This window comes from Pundamilia nyererei, unplaced genomic scaffold (assembly GCF_000239375.1).
Source record: "Pundamilia nyererei isolate P.nyererei 1_Seehausen unplaced genomic scaffold, PunNye1.0 scaffold00485, whole genome shotgun sequence".
Taxonomy (NCBI): Eukaryota; Metazoa; Chordata; class Actinopteri; order Cichliformes; family Cichlidae; genus Pundamilia; species Pundamilia nyererei.
Genome location: NW_005187886.1, coordinates 190059 through 212725, shown reverse-complemented (window position 1 = coordinate 212725; position 22667 = coordinate 190059). Strand labels below are relative to the sequence as shown.

At 38.0% G+C, this 22667-nt stretch overlaps 2 protein-coding genes across 3 annotated transcripts in view; one reads left to right on the top strand and one right to left on the bottom strand.

The window, feature by feature from the left end:
- auh (AU RNA binding protein/enoyl-CoA hydratase) overlaps positions 1 to 5896 on the top strand; it is a 6575-nt gene extending 679 nt beyond the window's left edge. Inside the window, exons 2-10 of the mRNA XM_005753959.1 lie at positions 253 to 320; positions 1003 to 1090; positions 1389 to 1475; positions 1798 to 1890; positions 2513 to 2569; positions 2839 to 3026; positions 3778 to 3828; positions 4008 to 4055; positions 4469 to 5896. Of these exons, the coding sequence (XP_005754016.1) occupies positions 253 to 320; positions 1003 to 1090; positions 1389 to 1475; positions 1798 to 1890; positions 2513 to 2569; positions 2839 to 3026; positions 3778 to 3828; positions 4008 to 4055; positions 4469 to 4546 (758 nt within the window). The 3' untranslated portion in view covers positions 4547 to 5896. The remainder of the gene's footprint in view (positions 1 to 252; positions 321 to 1002; positions 1091 to 1388; positions 1476 to 1797; positions 1891 to 2512; positions 2570 to 2838; positions 3027 to 3777; positions 3829 to 4007; positions 4056 to 4468) is intronic.
- Positions 5897 to 19276: 13380 nt separating this feature from the next.
- Positions 19277 to 22667, bottom strand: part of syk (spleen tyrosine kinase) — a 20327-nt gene continuing 16936 nt past the window's right edge. For both annotated transcript variants that reach the window (XM_005753958.2, XM_013916151.1), the window contains 5 exons: positions 22247 to 22456; positions 21476 to 21665; positions 20608 to 20748; positions 19695 to 19807; positions 19277 to 19588 (listed from right to left, as the gene is read on the bottom strand). In XM_005753958.2, the coding sequence (XP_005754015.1) occupies positions 19516 to 19588; positions 19695 to 19807; positions 20608 to 20748; positions 21476 to 21665; positions 22247 to 22456 (727 nt within the window). In that variant the 3' untranslated portion in view covers positions 19277 to 19515. The remainder of the gene's footprint in view (positions 19589 to 19694; positions 19808 to 20607; positions 20749 to 21475; positions 21666 to 22246; positions 22457 to 22667) is intronic.

The window sequence follows — 22667 nt, the reverse complement described above, 5'->3', positions numbered from 1 at the left end:
CTCTGACCATCTCGGCTATTCTTATATTTATCTTCTTTTTCAATTATATATTTATTTTGTTTATTGATTTCATTGTATGCTTAAAGTATGGTTTTAACTGCTATCTCTGTTTTATTATTGGAAAGCACTTTTGTCAACTTTGTTGTTTTTAAAAGTGCTATATAAATAAAGATGGATTGGATTGGATTCTGTTTTGGTGACATTAACGTGTGTGGCGTGGTCAGTCAGCAGGATGTCACATCTATCTTTCAGGTATTGTCGTCGTTGGAATAAATCGACCAAAAGCCAAAAATGCCATAAGCAAAAATCTTGTGAAAATGGTATGTATTGCTATGTGCCTTTTAGTCTATTTGTATTTTTTAAAATTATGGTTAGAACCAAGCAAACAATTCATAAGTTTCATCTAGAATTCTACTTGCCTGCACTACACATAGGCTTCTTTGTGCTTAGGTCATTCAGAGAGCTTGGCTACTTGAGTTATACATTATATGTAGTTATGGGTCATTATGGCTCAGGGGTGGCGATCTTTTTTTCATGTGTGAGTGAATTTAGTTTAAAAAGTTTTCAAGTGGTTAAAGATCTAAATGCCAGTCAATACTACAATTTCCTTTTCCACTCTTAATCTCCTCTAGTCACAACTTCTATAAACCAATTAACTTTCTTGATGAACAGTTTTAAAATTAAACGGCTTTAAGATCTGGAAGGAGTGCACACTTGTCTCTGTTCACCAATAACAGCTAACTATGACTAAGCTGTCCATGTTGCTTATGTCCTTATATAACTCAGTAACAGAAAAATAGACTTCTGCTCTTTAAATATCTGCTGAGCCTAAGCACTCAGTAGAAACTTAAGAGCTCAAAAGTATTTTACTAAACTTTTAATATTTCTTAAGTACTAGTTTATCCTGAACTGTGCTTCAAGTTATTTATTTTCAGTTGTCATAATTTATAAAATGTTGACAGACATTTTTTGTTGTTGTTGGAAAACTTTTTTGTCTTTCAGATGTTTGAAGCTGTGGAGGACATCAAGAAGAATAAAAAAGTGCGCAGTGTAATTTTTTGCAGTTTGGTTCCTGGTATATTTTGTGCAGGTATACTGTCCTTGCTAATTGGGCTATTTTCTTTTTGAACCATAATTGGAATAATAATAATAACATTAAAAATGCTCTATGTTTTACTTGTCATTCTTCAGTTGTTGATAAATTCCCACATCACTATGATCCGGAATCTGAAATACCCATCTTGGGTCTTGTGAGCGAAATTCGGCTTTAAATTCAGAAACGGTAGCAGATGCCAAAACTGTGTGTGCTGGTAATGCACTCCTCTGCTGTATGCCTCAGGAAGCCACTTACCTCTGGCTGAACGCTTTTCCTTTGTGTCTATTGGCAGGTGCAGATCTGAAGGAGAGGGCCAAGATGCACCAGAGCGAAGTGGGACCATTTGTATCCAAAGCAAGAGCCCTCATTACAGAGCTAGGTAAAGTCTGAATCATGCAAAATGAATTCGTGAATTGTTTATTTATTGAGTTGGAAGTGCTTTAATGGTTGTTTGAGGTTCATGCCACACTTGCACAAATCTCTACTTAAACTGTTCACACAAATAATTTATGGACAAATCCTACATTCATCAATATTTATTTACCACAATTTGTAAGTAATGTGAATACATTTTGTTTGAACCAGTACTTTTCTTAAATTCAGTTCACTTTTTGTTATATATGGCAGTTCCCAATGATGGTCAGTCCTGTATAAATACAGTGTGCGTCTCCTTGATTGATAGAAGATCATTCTTTTCATAGGAAGCCTGCCAGTACCAACAATTGCTGCAATTGATGGTGCTGCCTTAGGAGGAGGTTTGGAAATGGCCCTTGCTTGTGACATCAGAATTTCGTGTAAGACTCAGAGGACTTTACTTTGTGCCTGTGTTTACTAATATGACATTAGTAGCGCCCCATAGTAAACCTGAAAGGGCTACACTCCAAGGAATGTATGAAAATCAAATATATATTATGAAATGTGTTTGTAGTACATTTTACAACTTTTATAATCTTTGAGTGAGAACCTGAGTTATGGCATGCTGCTAACACGAATGCTAAACATGCAGTAGAACATATTTTAACCAACTTAAAAATCAGTTTAACTGTGGCTTGAATTTAAAGTTTACTTGGCACTTTAAGCTTTACTTTTATGAAGATCTGAAGCACTATTGGTCTCATTAAAAATAAAGATGTGAAAAAAAAGCTTAATAAATGCTTTCTTAATCCGATGTGTTTGAGAAATTTTGCTGCACGTTTTCCAAAGCCACTAAATGCTACTAAGAAAAGTAGTAATTCCACCTCAGGATTGACCACTTGTGATTGGTTAGTTTATGTCACTCTTAAAATACATTAATATGCTGAGATGGAACAGAGTTGCAGTTCTCACTGTTCTTCACTTTAGTGGTTTTAATGTTGTGTGTTAAGAGCGTACATCAGTAGTAGTGGTAGTAATAATTTTTCTCTTTAATCTTTCTAGCCAATACTGCCAAAATGGGACTAGTTGAGACTAAACTTGCAATTATTCCTGGAGCAGGTACAGCATGTTTTATTTCATTTCTTTGTAAATTTTGTAGTTTCATTTTATATTATGTTGTCTATAAAAATGTAGTGTGTAGACAGAGCACTTATTAGATTTAGAAACCTTGGGAAGATAACTTGGGGAATTGTTTCCACAACTTGTCCTATAGTTTCTCCACAAGGTGGTCATTTTTACATTGAATTTCTACTACAGATGGAGGGCAGTATCAGTGTATCAATGGGTGAGGCCATATTCTATCCAGGTTTCTCCTGTGCCCTGTGCAGGTGGTACACAACGTCTCCCTAGGGTGATTGGCGTCTCTCTTGCCAAGGAGCTCATCTTTGCTGCACGAGTGGTTGATGGAACACAGGCGCAACAAATGGGTCTTGTCAGTCATTCTGTGGAGCAGAATGACAGTGGAGATGCTGCCTACTTGAGGGCTCTGGAGCTTGCACGGGAGATTAACCCCCAGGTAAGAAGATCATGTAACTGATAAGCAGATCTTTGTATCAATAATTTCAAGACCTTATTTTTACAATGCACTCTTACCCAACTGGACACTACTCCTTCGAGGTCTGCTTGTTGCAAAATGTGAGCACTCCATTGCGACTGTTATTTTTAGCTCTCTGTCAAAATTGCTATTCTAAACACCTGAATATTCACACTTGTGTTGCATGCCAGATTTCACCCTCTCTGAAAACAGAATCTCTCAGCTTGACTTTGGGAAAGTGGAAAGTCTCAGTGATTCAAATTACAGATAGTGAGTGGTCTTTGTGCTGGTATGGAAAGTCTTCTATTTTATTAATGTAGTGAGAGCAGTTCAGTTCAAGCTGTTTCACCCATAGTTGTCCCCTAGAACTCTCATCATGTTGCAGTAGAGCTCTTACAATGTGACCTAGGGGATGAAATTATGGTGCACAACCCTATAAATTTGTAAGAAAACTACAACCCTGGTGCTGGTTGGGCTTCTGCTCAGTTGTACCTTCTTCAGGCTTTCTCCCTGAACACAGCAGTTTAGACGTGGTCAAAAAAGGGCTTGAGGTGTTTAGTGCCAAATTGAAAGGATACATTTTTGTTTCCTTTGATCGTTCATATTTTAAAAAATGAACATTTTGTGCAAAACAACCTGACTAAAAAAAAAACAGCGAAACATTTTCTCATATTAACCATTTCAACCATGGCATATAAAACTTATATACATTTTTGATTTTTTGACTCCACAGGGCCCAATTGCAATAAGGATGGCAAAGTTGGCAATTAATCAGGGGATAGAGGTAAGTGTGGTCAGTGGATGGGTGCCTTTACGGTTCTTTATTTTGTTGTAATTCTGTAACAAAATGTACATTTTCAAAACTTTACACCTTTTAAAGCTCTTCAGTTTAACTCTTTGCGGACAAAGATATTTTTTGGCTATATTGCAACCCTAACTGAGAATTCCCACATTCCCTTTCAGGTGGATTTATCTACAGGTCTGGCAATAGAAGAGGCTTGTTATTCCCAAGTGAGTAATGAAAAAGTGTGATTGTGGAGGTTGAAGATTGTTGGCATAAACGAAAGGTAGAATGTGAGGGTCAGGAAAACCTTATGTTATTCATCTCAATTATATAAAGTAGAAGAGGCTAGAGGCTATACTTTAGAGGCTATACTGCCCACCTCTGACAGAGATGTCTCTTTATTTGTTTTTACAACCAGCCAGTTTATTTCTTGCAGTAAACTGAGCAATTTGCAATGTTACAGAGTTTTAGGGACATTTGTACCTGGAGATCTGTGCATTTAAAAAAAAAAAACAACAACAAAAAAAATAGGGTATTGTGAAACCATTGGGAGGGTAATTTGTGTCTTGTGTATATACAAGAACACAGAAGTGGCCACGGTGCATGGTTTTTACTACTCACATGCTTTTGGTGTTTTAAGGTGATACCAACTAAAGACCGTTTGGAAGGCTTGGCTGCTTTCAAGGAGAAGAGGCAGCCTCATTTCAAAGGGGAATGAAGTCATCGTTCCAGAATCGATCAGTTCTGCCTTCAGCTCTGCTACTGTTCACTGCTTCCAACATAAATTACGGGTCAGACTGAACTCGCCAGTACATTAGCCCATACAGTACCCATAGGATAGTTGACAGCTGGACCTTAGGGGATTGTGGGCTGATGTTTCAGGCTAAAGCACTTTCTGACTTTGTCGATTCAATTCACTTTTATTTATATAGTGACAGTTTATGACAGCAGTCACCGCAAGGCGCTTTAAATTGTAAGGTAAAGACTTTACAACTAACCACATTAAGATTTGGAGAAACAAAGCAAACTAACCCAGCTAAGTTAAATGTGTCCTGCTGTGTTCATGTCTGCATAAAACAGTTTTTGATTCACTTTACCAAAATGGAGTGAATGGAGATAGTTTGATTTCTTACTTTGGGGGCTCAATGTGCTAGTAACAAAAAATCCTTCAGATCAACTGGTTGAAAATCATTGTTATTTTTCTACAAGTCAGTTTTTGGTGCCAAATTAATCTGATTAATTAAAAAAAAAAAAAGATCTGAGCAAGTTGATTACTGCTCAGAGCTTGATACGTTTCCATATTTGTTTCATAGCAAACATAACCTAAACTATTTTGTTTACGTGTCGTCTTTACTTTCTGTCCAATTTTGTTACTTAAGACAACATCATATTAAAGTTGTTTTTGTTTTGTTTTTTTTAATACAAACCTTCTTTAAACACATGAGGGGTGTTTAAGGCTTACACTGTCTGAAACGATCTGAAATCGGCTTGTCTCCCTTTACAGCAACTTTGTTCTGCTTGGCTATCCCTTGAACAGGACAGCAGTGGGTTGTGCTTCTCTGCTGAAAGCCAGAGCCACACCTGAGATAACGATATTATGGATATCAGTTCTGACATCATACAAAGCTAAGAGTAGAGCAAAACGCCTCAAACCGATAGTTTTTAGTAGTCTAAAGCCAGATCTTAAAATAATGGGATACCTGCTGTCATTATTTGTAACTGGCCATGTTCATTATGACTGTCCATCATTAATTTAAGAAGTGAATATGACAGAAAAGGAAAAGCAGAGTAAGTCCTAGGGAGACCGGAGAAGCAGCATGTTGAATGTGAATTTAAATGCATCGCAGAGATCACTACAAACTCCAAGTCACTTAATTATTTTTAACGTATACTACATTGAAAGATGAGTGGTTTTTCTTGCAGTATACATCTGTCCATAGTACTGCTGGAAAGGTCAAAAGCGTGGGATTTGACTCTACACACATCACAAGTCTGTTTGGTTTTTAGTGTATCTGCAGAAATTGAATACATTTTCAGTTTGACTTGAGAAATGTGAACTACACTTAAAACTTTTTTTTAATTATATTCTGAAATAAAAAAATAAAAAAGGCTTATCAGTGTAACTTGTGTTACTGTGGTTTTTTTATATAAATGATATTCATTTTAAACGTGCATTAACACAGAATTTTGTTAATCATCAACTTTTTGGCTGCTACCTTCAGGAGTTGTCACAGCGCGTGATTTGCTCTCATCTCACCTTATCCCTAGTATCCTTCCTTGTTATGCCATCCCTCTGCATACCTGCTGTCACCACATCCATGAATCTTCTCTGTGAGCCCGCCCTCCGCTTGAGCTGTCATATTGATATACTCGCTTTAAATTTTGTAGGCTCTTTACCTTCTAATACAGTGGCGTTAGGCAACTGGGAAAAAAAGGAATTGTCCTGTCCATCTTGATCGCTCACAGTGAGTGTCATTTTAAACTCTTGCCTCAAACTCTATCTTCAGACTTTGGGTCAGTACCACCATCCCCACACCATACATCATAGCAGGTGTCCCTCCCATCTTGTAAATCTCCCTTTCACGCTTGCTGCTACTGTATCCCTACTGTTACTACAGATCAGAGTGGTGCTTATAAACACCTTAGACCATGGAGACTCCTGCCTGAGTTCATCTGTCAGCCTGTCCAACACCTTTGCAAATAAGAAGGGGTGATGATGTAATGTAACACCACCTCCACCCTGAACACTTATGTCACTCCTACCACACACCTCACCACTCTTTCACTGCTGTCCTCATACAAATTTCTCTGCTACTACTGATTTTCTAATGCACCACTGTAGTTCCTCTCTTGGCACCCTATCTCGTACTTTCTCTAGATCAATGACACTACAACTCTTTCTGACCTTCTCTATTCTCTATCAACACACTCCACCTTTCTTCTTAACATAGCTTCAACAATGCTTTCCCAAATCTTCATGCTATGGCTCATCAATTGTATAACTCTGACCATCACTAGATCTGCTTTCTGGACCTCTCCTATATGGTTTCAGTTTGTGAAATAGTATTTCTTTCTTGATTTCTTTTTTTTTGTTTTGTTACATTTTATACTTACCTGTTTCAGTTTCTCAAACAAATTTTAATTTTAAACAGATAATTTAAGTTAATATAATGCAGATTTTAAATGATGATTTCATACATTAAGGGGGGGAAAAGCTTTTTTAAAATGTAATTGCCGACCAACCCTAATAACTGGTTCTGCAATCCTGCTAAGCAAGAACTGCAATCAAATATTTGCAATACCTGGCAATGTGACTTTCACAGTGCTGTTGGGGAATTGTGGCAGTCTTCTTTATTAATTTTCTTTTGTTTGGTGCTGTGCTTCAGATCACTGTCCTGCTAAATAAACCAAGTTCACTTGAGTTAGAGGGCATAAACTGCTGGCCAGACATTCTTTCAGGATTTTCTGGTAGAGAGGACGATTCGTGGGACAGTCACTGCAAGTCATCCAGGTCCCATAGCAGCAAAGCATAGACCATCAAACAACCACCACCATGTTTGACCATTGGTGTGATGTTCTTTTTATGAAATGCTGTTAGTATTACACGAGATGTAATAGGACACAAACCCTCCAAAAAGTTCAGCTTTTGTCTCATCAGTCCACAGGATATTTCCCCAAAAGTATTGGGTATTTTGAAGATGTTTTTGCAGTAGTTGTGCCTTAAAACTCTCCCATAAATGCCATTTCTACCCAGTTTCTTACTTTTGAATCATGAACACGGACCTTAACCTGATGCCTGCAGGTCTTAAGATGTTGTTCTTTATTCTTTTGTGACCTCCTGGATGAGTCATTGATTACTCTTGAATTTTGGTAGGTCAGCCACTTGAAGGTTCACCACTGTTCCAAGAATTCTTGATTTGTCCATAATGATCTCACCTTAGTTCATTGGATTTCAAAGATTTAGAAAGGTTTTGTAAACTTTGCCAGTCTTATAGATGTCATTGACTTTGTATCTTATCTGTTCATACCATAATCTAAAGAAACTAATGATGTGTTACTTTGAGATGGTGTCAGTGAGTGTGGCTGGCCATCATCTGTAACCTGTTCTCTTTATGGCCACTCAGTCTACATCTGTTTTCCTGTCTTCTCATTTATGACCACCAACTTCTCCTAAATATTTTAGTCACTGTTGAAGAGTAGTCCCAACTGGTCCCAGGATATCAGCAATTTTGGATTGAACTTGTACTAGCAACCATACCTGTGTGTATTTGCCGCAGTCCAGCTTGCCTTTCTTTCTGCAACAAATACAGAAGATGGGTAAAACACTGTGTCATTATGCCCTGGAAGTCCCTGAAACCTAGTTATCAATGGATCCCACCTGTGACTACGCATCTCATTGTCCAGCCTTTACAGTGTTATGTGCAATCTCGTGGTTGTTGGTCTTGTCCCTTAGGGTTGAAGTCGGGGTTGGCTCGGGTCTCTAGCATGGGAGAGGGTGTCTATTCTGGGTGTCGAGTGGTTCTTGGGCGCCTGGGGTCCTGTGGCCCTGATTTCAGCTCCCACAAAGATGGCTGGCCTGTGGTTCTCTGGTGCTCTTGCCCTTTGGCTGTGAGGGCTCCATCTAGGGCCTCCCTTCTTCTAATGCTGGGGTGGGCATGCAGCTTTTATCAATATGTGTGGCCTGGGGTCTTCAGTACTCTGGGGGTGCTGTGGATGGCCCGGGTCTTTTTTCTGTCTGCATCTGGCCTCACATGTTGGTCAAGTTACTTGAAAAAGTAATTAGTTACTAATTACTTCTCCAAGAAATTAATCCCATTACTTTACTGATTACTCATTTTCAAAAGTAATTAGTTACTGTATTACTTCGTTACTTTTTTAAAACATGATACACAACCTGAATAAGTTATAAAGCAAAAGCCCTTTCAGGCCAGTTCTATTTTTTCTATAATCCATAGGCTAATTATGTTTGAGGTTGAAGCATTAGTTAATGGCAGGACTTCTTTGAGCAGTTTTGTAGGAATGGGGGTCTAAAAGACACATTGATGGTTTGGAGGAAGTAATTATTGAAGTTAAGCCAGAAAGATCAGTTGGAGAAAAAAGACTAAATGAATATCAATGATGAATAGTAAGATGTTCTAGCCTAAGAAGGCTTTCTTATAAAGCAAAATACTATTTCTCCAGGCTATTTCCCTGGCTGCATGAGTATCATTTGCACCACTTACTGGACTATAACTGGAGAGCTTTCTCTAACAAACAGATTGAGCTTCTCTACCAGAACAAATACAGGAAATCTGGCATGCATTATACAATATCTCTCTACAATGCAGCAGATAATCATCTTGACTCCCACTTTAACCTCTTTTTCCCTTTCTGATTTTGAAATATTTTGCTATGATGATAATCCTTATTATTACTACTATAGCAAGAGAATTTCCCAAATCTGGAATAAATGAAGTAGATCATATGTTAATTTCAGCTTTTAAAAAGTTCTGTATAATATACATATACACAAGTGATTGTTCATGGTGGGTCTTCCGTTGACAGATGAGTAAAGGTGTACTAATACACTAATATGGATGCATTAATAGCTAAACGTTCACATACGGGGAATAGACATTTTTGTACTGGATTCAACAGAGATGATGCTTGTGGTTTGCACACTGCTGAGAAAAAGACATCTCAGTTTAGTTAACGTCTGCTCTGTTTTATGAAAATACTTGTGTTATTTAGGAGCAATAAGTGGGCCTTGTGTTATGGATTCATCACTCCAGCAGACATCAATTATAACACTCAGTTGCAAACTTTTCAACATAGGAGTATGTTGTACCACAGAACACCACCACATCCAGAGTGAAGACTGAGTGAAGACTTTTAGGACAGAGAGTTTTGGCACTGAACTCACAGCTCTTATAAATACATATGCCACAAGACCAGCCCCCAAAATACTCCTGCTCAGAAGAGGGGTCGCAAAACTGACACTGTGCCTCTTTAGCAAATCCAAGTAGCTTTTTAAAAAAAGAAGGCTTTGCACTGCTGCAGGTGTTAGTAAATCTGGCCCTAAATCTTTGTTTAAAAAACAAAACAAAACATTGCACACTGTAGTTTCAACATGGCGGCCATCTGGGATTGCATTGTTAAGGAGGCTAGTGCAAGGTTATTTGGATTCTTAGCACACGGCATGTTTGTTTTCCTAAATCCTTATCAGTTTTCTTACCTACCTTTCCTTAATGACATTTTCATTGAAGTCATGGAAAAGAGTTTAGGAAAAGGAAGTAGGAGGGACTTTTGTAACATACCAGACTCTTACAAACATGCTAGACCTGTTTGTGCACCTAGTACTCATAGTAGAATAGCCCAACACCACTGCTGTGTTAGGTGAATCTTCTCGCAGCTTCTCAGTTGGGTTTGCCCCCTTCCTGATTTCCTCTTTTTGTTGTCACACTTAAATATTTCAGATCATCAAACAAAATTAAATATTAGACAAAGATAACACAAGTAAATTAAAATGCAGTTTCTAAATGAAGGTGTTAAAAGGGGAAAAACACTTTTGAAAAACTGGAGAAAAAATTCCAACCCTACATGGCCCTGTGTGAAAAAGTGATTGGCTCCTAAACCTAATAATTGGTTGGGCCACACGTAGCACCAACAATAGCAGTCAAGCATTTGTGATAATAGGCAGTGAGTCTTTTACAGCCCTGTGGATGATTTTTGTCCTACTCACCTTTGCAAAATTGTTTGAGCATGAACCATCTTTTATATGGTTAAAGGTCATGCCATAGCATCCCAGTTTGATTCACGTCAGGACTACAACTCATCAGTCCACATTTTCCCAAAAGTCTTGGGGTTCATCAAGATGTTTTCTGGCAACAGTGAGAAGAGCCTTTATATTCCTTTTGTTCAGCAGTGGTTTTTGACTTGGAACTCTGCATGCAGGCCATTTTTGCCCGTCTCTGTCTTATGGTGGAGTCATGAACACTGACCTTAACTGAGGCAAGTCAGGGCTTCAGTTCTTTGGATGTTGTTCTGGAGTCTTTTGTGACCTCATGGATGAGTTGTCACTGTCCTTGCCATTTGTGTGGCAGTCACTTTTTCACACAGGACCATGCAGGTTTGGACTTTTACCTTTTAATAATAAAGTCCTCCATTTAGAAAATGCATTTTGTGTTTATTTGTGTTATCTTTGTCAATATTTAATTTGATCTGACACATTTAATTGTGGTAAACATACAAAAAAAAAGTCAGGAAAGGGGCAAACACTTTTTCATCCCATTGTATATGGTGGTCGCGCTTTGCACAGCAGAATTTGTCATTTCCGGGCCTGCAATCCACAATTATTGCTGTCTGTCATGAAGTGCAGGTAAATTAAAACAGAACAAAACCTCTACCGGAGAACCATATATGAAAATCAAAATGAAAATCAAAATACAAATGTTTTTATTTTTTCCACATTTTAAAAAAAAAATTATCATATTTATCTTAACCTCAAGAACAATCTACACAATCAATACATTTTTCTAGTACAATGATGGTGATCATCGGGCTCAGTCTGGGGGCGACATCACTGCACTTGCAGCCATGTCTTTTTTTCTTTTGCATCCTGTGATTAGGATTTGTTGTTTAGGGTTAAGTTAGGCTGAAGGTAGACATGCATTGCTTATGATATAGAATAAGGGTAGTCATTTGTGCAAAGCTGTGAACAGACTGTTGAGGCCCTGGCCAGCAGTTACGTGCAGACCTGGCCTGTGGCTTAATGCTGCTTGCTCAGGGCCTGACAACAGACTGAACATCCCCACTGTGGCTGGCCTCCTTCCGGCAGATGTCCCAACTCTAAGCCGGGGGGAATCCCACCACAAGTCAGAGTTGCGTAAAGAAAGACCGGTTCCCCAATACTGGAAACCTGCACCCCAGACGCTTCTCATGGGAAACATAGAAGGTGCAAGTGTAACGGCATCCTTCACAGATTTCTTCTTTTTTTTTTAAGGAACATTTTTTGTCACCGCAGGACAGTTTGGAAGATGTGGCTCTTCCTCCCTGAGCATGTTTTGTGGGGCTGTTTGCAACTGTTTCTTAACATGTGGTTTGGGCCTCAAATTGTCGAATTGAAGGCCATCTCAACAGTATTTACACTGAGCAAACACTTTAAAATTTTGTACAACCAAAGTAAAGCCAACATTAGAAAATATTATTAGGTAGAACATAGTTAGGTTTGTGATGTTGAATAAAACTATCTGCACCAAATTTCACTAGAGGGAAAAATAATATTTGTAATTTTTAAAAATTGGATGAACTGAGTCCATAAAACTGGATTAACTACAAATTATATCAGTTGCCAAGTTATGAGTCATTAATAGGTGTGTCGTGTATTATAGATATAAAGGCAATAATAAAGTTATGAGGAGAAGAAATCTGGAGCTCCTATTAGAAGGAATTCAAGAATCAAGGCTCCTCTTTTCTAATTAAACAAAGGTAAACTTTAAAAAGCCAACTGCAGTTATAAAGGGCAACACATTACCTTAAAAGCAGTTATATTTCTTAATTGGGATCAGGCAGCTTCTAGAAGTTCACAGATGAGCTAAAAAGACAAATGAGTACATGAAAACCCTCAGTGTTATTCATGGAGAATGAAGCAGTCCTAGTTTACTGGAATTGAAATGGGTCAGCAATCTGACATGATCGTCATTCCTGATGTGCAGTCCAATGAAGATGTTTAATGTGTGCAAAAACCTGCTACTTAACATCCTGCTTTTGAAATCTCTTCGACCAGATTAAGCAACACAAAAACCACTTGATGGATTTTTCAGAATTGCACATTGTACACAAAATCCACACAATCTAGTCTCTCAGTTTAAATTCCTGTCTTCTTTAAGCTCTGTTTAAAATACAGAGTAGATCTGTCTTATCCATTTTTCACCAAGCTTTTGGAACTAAACATAACTAGCAGTGTCACAACAGACGGAATACCTTTTACTCACTCCAGCTTTTTTAGCGGAAATGCATAACATTTGTGTGACATGATCTTACATTTTACCTCAGGTCATCTTAAATGATCTTAACCCATTTTTGTTTCTTTGACAGCTTGCAACAGCTGTGGTGTTCAAGTTGTCAGTTCAATCAAATTTGACTCAAGCATTTACTTGAATGTATATAGTCAATAGAGTTTGACAGTCAGAGATAAGAGACAGTGTGTACCCAATTTCTGTTTCTGACAGAAAATAAAAACAACAACAACAAAAACAAACACATAATAACAGGTCCAACAGCTGGGCTACTCTAAACCTACATAGTAAATTAGTTGCATCTCATCACTGGTCACTTTGAATAAGTAGATTGTCAAATTTAAGTACACCATAAAATGTAAATGCTTTATCATTTTATTTTACAGTTGTTTGCCAGCTTTTCAATTGATGTCCATCAATTTTGAAATGTACCAAAGTGAAAGCTATCTATCTCCTCTCATCTCAAGCAGTAGTCTGTCATCAAGCTTTTCGCCTGTTTTGGTCCTTTACATCACTCCATCTTGTGGTCGTAGTTGGCTATTGCGACTGGAATTACACCCTCCTTGGATCCCATTGGAAACTAGTATGTCTACTTTTTACAGGCATTTCAGTTTCACATTATCAATCGCTTGTCAAGCTGAGAGCCAAGCAGCTTTTTCTGGTTGCTTGTGCAGGAGACTGCTGGGAGATTAGCATCCTAGACACTGGCTCTGCTTTTATTGCTCTGAGAAAGGTTACAAGCAATGGAAACAGAACTACTCTCAGTAAAATAGATAATCTTGTGTGATTTATCATAATAACAGAATCGTCTACTTTTACTTGACCTTGGCCAAAATGTGTGTTATATAAACAAAATAGAGTGCAGAGTTTAAAAAAATACAGTGATTCTATTAGCATGTTAGCAAGAAAAATCTTGATGATGACGAGATGTCAGATCTTTAATAAAGCAGATAAGTGAAACAGGTGCTGGCACACTTGGCCTACTATAAAAGTCGTTGCATCCGAGCAATAGAGACCAGATCCATTTTTGTACCTGTGAGTCTGGGGATTAACTGGCTTTTCTGCCCATCCCCAAGTGTCTACTAGAGAAGCTACAGGTTTTGGCCATTTTTCCTTTTTTTAAGTTCTGGAGGTTGACACTTAGTTCTGAGCTGAGTGCCACTTAATGACATTTTTTCAAGAGGAAAAGTGTGGAAAAAAAAAATAGGAGTAATGTCCTGTAATGTCAGCATATAATCTAACACTTTCTAAAACAAAAACAGTTTTATCTTATGATGCTCATATGGCCAAAAAGGAATGTGACTAGGGCAATGTGACTGGTTAAATAATAATGTAAGAAGTTCAGCTGCATTGCCTGAAAATTTTAAAAGCTATCAGTGCAGACTACAGCCTTCAGGTCATGGTGTTCTGGAAACTAATATTTTAATCCATCAGAAGTGAGTCAGTGAGAAACTAAGATGTTTGAATGGAATTCAAGCTAATGACAATAACCACTTGATAGCGGGTATGTTACCCAGAATATGTTGTGTGTGTGTGAGGTGTTTCAAGTTGTCTTCACGGCACTTCTCTCTATAGGGTTGAGTGCTGTGTGACTGGATTAACTGTCAAGATCCAGAGATAGATTAACCTCCTAAGACCCGAACTCTTTCATGTCATGCATTTTTAATTTCTCTTTGCTATTTGGGCTGATTGGGACCTGACGAATGTAACAACAAAGAATTACCAGATTTTTTTTACCTGATTTTTGTTTCTGAGAGAAATGAGATCCACATACGAGGACATTCGTTTTAAATTTTGATAGAGCAGCAGCAGTATAATGTCCTTGTAAGTGGATATCAGGCCCTTGTAAAGCAAAATTTTGTATTTTGGTCTAGACAACCCAAAATGTGATGTCCACATATGTGGACCCAGGTCCTAGGAGGTTAGAAATTCAAATGAAAAATTGTATAACTAGTGTATTAGCAAAACACTTAATTAAAGTGGGGGCATTTGGCCAACCAGGTAGGGCCTGCATCTTTTGAACTTGCCTGTTTGAAAACCAAGCATGAATTGAACAGGAATTGATAAGAATATAGCAATTTAGATTCTGTTATCAAAATCACTTATTGATTTGATTCTATGAGTGATTCTCTTATTGATTCTCATTGGGTTCTCATTAGCTCTACATTCATGCAAACGAATTACATGCTATGTGGTCAAATGTTTGTGTTGGTAATGGAATGTAGTGCACATAATATACAGAACACCTCTCTTAAAAGTAATGCAGTATGTTATTTAATTACGCCCAGGATACATTAATTCATTGTACAACTTGTTATGTTACTTTTGCATTACTCTGTAAAATGTCCTGAAATGCACTGTCACATAATTACCATTTACCAATAATATAAAATAACACAAATCCCTATTATAATGAGGACAGAGACATGATTTTGTACTCCAGTAGTTAGGTATGAACACAAAGCTGCCAGAGATGCAAAAGCAAAGCAAGGATGAAAACATGAACAGGCAGAAACAGATGCCTGACTGCTCATCCACTTGTTACCTGTCAAGGTCAAGCTCTGCTGCTGGTTTGGCATTTACTCAGCTTTAGCATAGACCTGGCTTCTTGGCTAGCTTAGCGTTAGCATGCAGGTGTCTGTGCAGATGCTTGCAAAGAGCCAAAGTTTTTCTGCTCTGCTTCTGTAATAAAAATGAAATGAATGTCCATATCCATACTTCAGACTGACAGTAGCAAAGTCCAAGAACTGACACGTTTTTTCTATGATCATTTGTAATGTTTGGAGAGCAGCCAAACTGCGCTTTACACTTTGGAGTTGAAAGCACTGAAATCTTTATCTCTATTGGTGCCAGACTAATATAATGTAGTTTTATTATAGCAAAATACTACTTGGAGTGAATAAAACGAGGTAAGGACTTATATGCCATACATGCTTTGGTCAGGTTTAGTTTGTATGTGGATTATGAGCATATGCAGCACTGACTGCAGTTCACTTAGAAGGGGTGTCATAAAGTTTTCTAGAGACTATACAGAGAGCACTGACAATGTTAAAATGTCCAGAGGTCTTTAAAAAAAACACTCTTTTGTCAGACTATATTGAAAAAAATCTCATTGTAGATTTGATCAAACCTTTTGATGTAAGCGCAATATTGACTTTTATTTTGACCTGATGGTGGGAGTGTTGCATCACCATTGCATTAGTCCCATCTAAACCCAGAATTCGCCTTTCACTAACAGTGCATATGCACAAATGTGTGTGCAAACTTTAATGTGTGATGCATAAATGCATGATATATCAGTATTTTCTTATATTCATTTGTTTGTGCTCTACGAACAACTCTGGAACTGCATTAGGCCATATGTGCAAACAAATAATCATCAGCCAAGAGCTTTTAGGAAACAAAATCTCACAAAGACAAACCATTGCAAATAGACTGCATTAAATTCCCTTTCAGAGTCTCTGTCTGTGTGTTCTGCTGGGTTCCCTTTGTAGTCATAAGTGTTATAGTGGCACGGTTAGCTCCCAGCTGGCACATCCCTTAATTCTGGGAACAGTTTGGCCAACAAGTTAATAATAATTTAATGGGGTATTATTTAGGCATGCACTCATAACTGCTAAGGACATGTGATGTTTGTGCTGCACTCAGCTGTGACATGGGGTTGTCTGACACTGACTCAGGGGAGGAGGAAACGGTGAGCCCTTCTCAGGAGACCCCTGCTGGTTCACTCCTTGGAAAATATTTCTACTGGACCAATCTCAGGACCATACTCTACATTCAGCCTAATAATGATGGCCAAATAGTGCACCCCAATGTAGCACTGATATTTCCTAATCTCTTAATGACTATATTATATATATTATATTATATGGACTATATTAAGTGAGTCATGACACTCACACAGAGGACGAGCATACCCAGTTGTTGGTGTCAAAAAGCTGCTGGGAAATTATTTTTCGGTTGGCTCACTAAAACTCAAAAGCAGGGAGCAGGGCATATGGAGTATGATAAAACTCTGGATTTATGTACCTCATTAGTCCATTTCACCAGAGTGCAAAGGGATATTGCTTTGTATTCTAGTGCATCCTGAGGCATATTACTGCTTGCTGTGCTATGTTTAAGTTTAATTCCATTTTAAATACTTTATTTCTATTTAATGTTGAGCATCATATTCTAAATATCACATTTGTGGTGACTGTCCTTTAAGGACCAAATATCTGTGAAAAATAATTAGTTGTCCATGAACTCAGAAACACAGATCTACATCTTGATTTTTCAAAAAGTATGTTAATATATCTTTTTTTTTTTTTTTTTAAATCAGCTGAATTTAATGGCATGAGGAATGAGTGATGCGGTCAGTATTCACAGGTTAATATTCACAGGGGATTCAAAATATAAATGTAAATTGCCAAAACAGTTGGTTAAGCTTATTACATTCAGTCATTCTCATTAATCTGTTAATCTGAAAGTGCTGATGAGCCTGGACCTGCAACAAGTTTTTCCTGCTCCATCAATGTGGTTAACAAGATGAAACTCATCTGTTATGATGGCAGATTTCTGAAACTTGTTGAGTTGCTACTGTGTTTCCACAGTGCTAGTAACTGATGACAGAACAGTGAAAGGAAACCAGCAGCAGCTTGCCTGGCACTCTCTTTTCCCATCAGTCTACCATAAAACACCAGAGGGTTATCCACAATGTGGATGCGCAAACCACCAAAAACAAGCTGCTGATCTCTCAGCTTGCCTAGCTCCAGTTATTGTTAACAGGAGACCGACAGCAAGCCCTCAGAGGCAGAGATGCCAGAGCTATGAGATGAAACGTAAAATAAATGCAGCTTTCAGCGACAATAGCCAACTCTGGAAACAAGATGGCAGTATTGTGCATCCTCTTTAATGTAGTCTCCAGGTTGAAGTGATTTGTCAAGTCACTAACTGGCTGTGGTAGATAGCTGCCCCTCCCTTAGCCTGGTTGCCTTTGTAAAATCAAACACCTAGGCATGCAGACTGCTTCCACAAACTCCTGTGTAAGAACAAGTCACTCTCAGGAGCTCAGTGGATTACAACATGGTACACAATAAAGTGTGGTTGCTTACTCATCTACCTTGTCTGACCATCTGAAAACAGTCATCTTTGTTGTTTACAGGAAGATTATTTACCTTGAACCTTGCCAGATGTGATTTTGTAAAGCTATGGTCATATACTTAAGGCACTGCATAATTCAACAAGTAAATGATAAACTGCATACTGCATCTATAACAACAGCTTGACTTCATAGTAGAAGAGCCTGGGTACCCAGCTTGCCCACCTGCAGTCCAGACCTTTCACCAGTTGGAAAACATCTGGTGTATCATGATACAAAAATGGAAGAACTGGGATTGTTGAGCAGCTAGAATCCTATATCAGAACAATATTCCTCTGCCAATATTCCAGCAACTGGTCTCCTCAGTTCACTGATATTTATAGATCAAGAGGAGGTGGAGCTAAAGATAAACATGTCCTTGACCTAGCGTTTCTCCGTTTAAACATTTGATATAGATAGAGAGCAGATAGTCTGTCTTTCACATTACAGTATGTATCTGTAGGTAATATAAGCAGACATTCTTAGCATTCCAATCCTCTGTTAACCATCTCCCTCTGTTGGCTTTTATTGGTGTCATTTGTGTTCGCAATGCTCTAATTCTCTGATTAAAAAGGCCTCAGTAACTTCCAGATTTGAATCTGATGCCATGTCTTTTTCTTTTTGAACTGTTACAGATTTACATATAACTTTACTACCAAAAACTGTACTTGTAACCAAGAAAAAACAAACAATTATCACATCATAAGATGGCATTGTAGTTGCTTCATCATCTTTCTTCACAGTTGTTGATACCTTTGTTAACATCTTGTTTTAATCAGAATCCTAGGGTTGTGTGATGTGTTGCTGCCATGTTTCATTTCCACCAGTTCTTTAGAGTAATTTGTTCTGGTTTGCTACAATCATCTGTACCAGGTATAGAGGCTTAAGATTCTCGTACCTAAATAGATAGGTTTACTTTTGAAAAAGATTTGTAATGCATTTATGAAGCTCTAGCTCTAGTCATTTGTTTGCCGATGTTTTTCTGTTCAGGAAGTGGCTCAACAATCCATTTGAATTGTTCTACTTTATTGCTCTTAGCTGAGGTAACCAAAAGCGCAAAATAGCAGCAAATCCTTCGTCAGATTTTGAGTTACTCTAATGTTTTATATGTCAACCAACCACTTGGTCACTGACTTTGACAATGTATATATATAAAATAATTTGAAGGCATATGAATGTAATTTATTCATCTTAGAATTGTTTATGCAAGTACAGAAACTCAGAGTGCTGAAGATGCTTAAACAAGGTCGGATTGTATGTTGATATTAGGAAGCTTATAGGAAAACAGTAAGTTATGTAGTTTTTAGGTATAACATCAGTGATTGCCGTGAAATAAGGTAGACTTGTAACAGTTTATTATCATTTTCATATGGCTTACATTCAAGAACAAATAAATGTAATAGGAATTATATTTGCATAATCAGAGTTTATATTAAAAGAGAATATATTCCAGTTAAAGTCTATATTTTACAGCATTTATTATCCATAACAATCTCTGAACCAATATGTGTAAAAGCTCATTTTCATCATCAGCCACTAGTTTGCATAGTCTCATAACATTCAAGTGAGCAATCACTGTGCAATGTCGTAGTAATACTCTCGTAGTCTTGGCTCAACAACATTAAATCCAGGCCTCTCATTTGCCCTGGAAGACATGAAAATAACATGCAATAATCACAAAAGATGTCCATAAAACATAAACCGGTTTGCTGTTTGTTCAGCTAATGCCTTATGATGAACATGTTACTTACTTATATGTCCAGCAGGTCTTCATGAGCTCATACATCTCCAGTGGACACTTCTCTGGGGAGTCCATACGCTTACCACTTTCAATCATCTGCAGGACATCATTTCCTTTCATTCCCTGTAAGGAGTTAAAAATTCAGAACAAATAAGACGCCATCAAATAAACTAAAATGTAAAGGCATAGAGATTATCAAAGTCATAATTTTTGTGTTGCAACCATTATTTTTTAATAGCAATAAGAAGGTTAGTACATAATTCTAAAGTCACACACTAAGATCATTATCCATCTATCCATTCGCTTATCCTTTTCAGGGTCGCTGGAGCCTATCCCAGCTGTCATAGGGCGAGAGGCGGGATACACCCTGGACAGGTCGCCAGTCTGTCGCAGGGCCAACACACAGGGACAGACAACCATTCACACTCACATTCACACCTACTGACAATTTGGATTATCCAATTAACCTATCCCCACAAGCTGCATGTCTTTGGACGGTGGGAGGAAGCCGGAGTACCCGGAGGGAACCCACGCAAACATGGGGAGAACCTGCAAACTCCACACAGAAAGACCCCGGCCTGATGGTGGAATTGAACTCAGGACCTTCTTGCTGTGCGGCAGCAGTGCTAACCACCGTGCCAAGATCATTATGATACATGCAATTCATAGGTCAAGATTTCATAGGTAGACAGTGAGTACACATTACAAAATTATTCTATAAATTACAACTAAACAAATCTGAAACATTTGTTTTGTAGTCATTTAGTTTACATAAGACAGCAACTATAAAGAATAAAAATTAACAAAATAAAGGCTGCAACAGCTGTTCGAATATTAAACTAATATTCAAACAAAAACACAATGTGTGAGTGAGTGAGGTTACATGTGTCACCATAACTCCTTATATTCAATAATAATAATACCTTGTATGGTTTTTGGCCATAGGAGTAAGCCTCCCACATGAGCACCCCAAAGCTCCACACATCACTTTTGGATGAGAACTTGAAGTAGTTTATACATTCAGGCGCGTACCATTTCACTGGCCACTTCCCATGACCTTTTGCCTAAAGGGAGAGACACGCAAACATAACTAGTTTTAATTTCATGCCACACTGGTCATTTTGCAGCTTCAAATAACACAATGATTAGGACTGGTTCCTGGCATTAGTGTTCACAATATGATAACAGATACAAGTAAGGCAGATTGACTGGTGTTAGTGTTACAGTTATTTTAATGCTTTACAGCAGGGATGGGCAAATCCAGGCCTCGAGTGCCGGTGTCCTGCAGGTTTTAGATCCCACTCTGGGTCAGCACACCTGAATCAAATGATTAGTTCATTACCAGGCCTCTGGAGAACTTCAAGACATGTTGAGGAGATCATTTAGCAATTTGAATCAGCTGTGTTGGATCAAGGACACATCTAAAACCTGCAGGACAGTCCTTGAGGCCAGGAGTTGCCTACCCCTGCTTTACAGTAACACTTTCATTGAGAGTGACTTACTTTTAAACAAAAATCTAAGAGTGTTGATGCATGCTCAATCATGAAGATAAGGAAATCCCAAAAAGTTTGTGGGATTCTGTTCATGAGGACAGTTTTTTCAGTGGGAGAAATATTTTGTCAGTCATCAAAGTGACTTCTTTAGACAAAATGTTTCTCTCACTGAAAACGCTACGTCCTCACGAACAGAATCAACTTTTTGGGAAAAATCTAAGACGTTCATAGAGATGGACCATCAAGGCTTTTTGAGAGTATAAGGACAGATGACGTGTCATCCTATACCATATGTTACCTTGTAGTAGTTTTGATCCTCAGCAACAGCTTTAGAGAGGCCAAAGTCACTGATCTTGGCATAGTGCTGTGTGACCAGCAGTACATTCCTTGCAGCAAGGTCCCTGTGGACAAAGTTATGCTCCTCCAGGTACTTCATCCCCATAGACACCTGATGGACCAGCTCTGTGATATTCTTTATGGCCGTTTGCCTGGAGATGAGTTGTTGTTACTTTAACTCTAAAAGCCACCATAAACCTCACACAATATGAGAACTGTATTTTGAAATCTTTGATTTTTTTATATACTGTTATTTTGAAACTAAAACTTATAAATAACTTCACATTTAGAAAAAAGTGATTTGTCACTTCAATCTCCTAAACTAGCAGATTACAATATTGACCACAATACTAGAGTTTTGATTAAGAGTGAAATAGGATGTGTAGGTGTTTCAGAGAACACTGAAACAGAGAATGGAGAAGTACGGCGTTGGATAGGATGTGTTTCTCAACAGACATTTGCACATATCTTAGCTGATGTGAATATTGCAAGCTCTAATTGCTACTGTGTCGTGCTCTTTTGCAGCTAATGTAGATACTTGTAGAATAACTTGTTATTCTACAAGTTACTTGAGTTACTTGTAGAATAACTCAAGTAACTTACCACAAAACAGTACCTTTATAAATAAAAATTCAGACTCTATCATAATGTACTTGCATTAATGTGAAGAAAAAAAAACAATGTTCAAACAAACCAAATTGAAGAAAGAGCAAGGCCAAGTCGCAGTACATACTTATTTTTCTGCAGGAACTTGTGGAGGGGTCCCAGCTCAGCCAGCTCCATAACTAGCATGAGGTTCTCTGCTTCACAGATACCAATCATCCGGACAATATACGGATTGTCCAGCTGCTGCATTACATTGGCTTCCCGCAGCATTTCGTCACGTACTGACTGGTTATTATCATCATTCTTCAAGACTTTAACTGCAACTGTCTTCTCTGTCCTGATATGCAACATGGATTAGTGTAAGTATTAATATGTTACTACAACAGAAATGCATTTTTCAGACATTTTGACTCATCCACAGTCAACATTCATCATCAGCAAAACAACATAGTGGTACGGATATCAATAGACACAACTGTCAATAAGGTAAACCAGTAAGACAAAAGCAGTATACACTTGCATTCTGTATAAAGGGGGGGGGGGGGGGG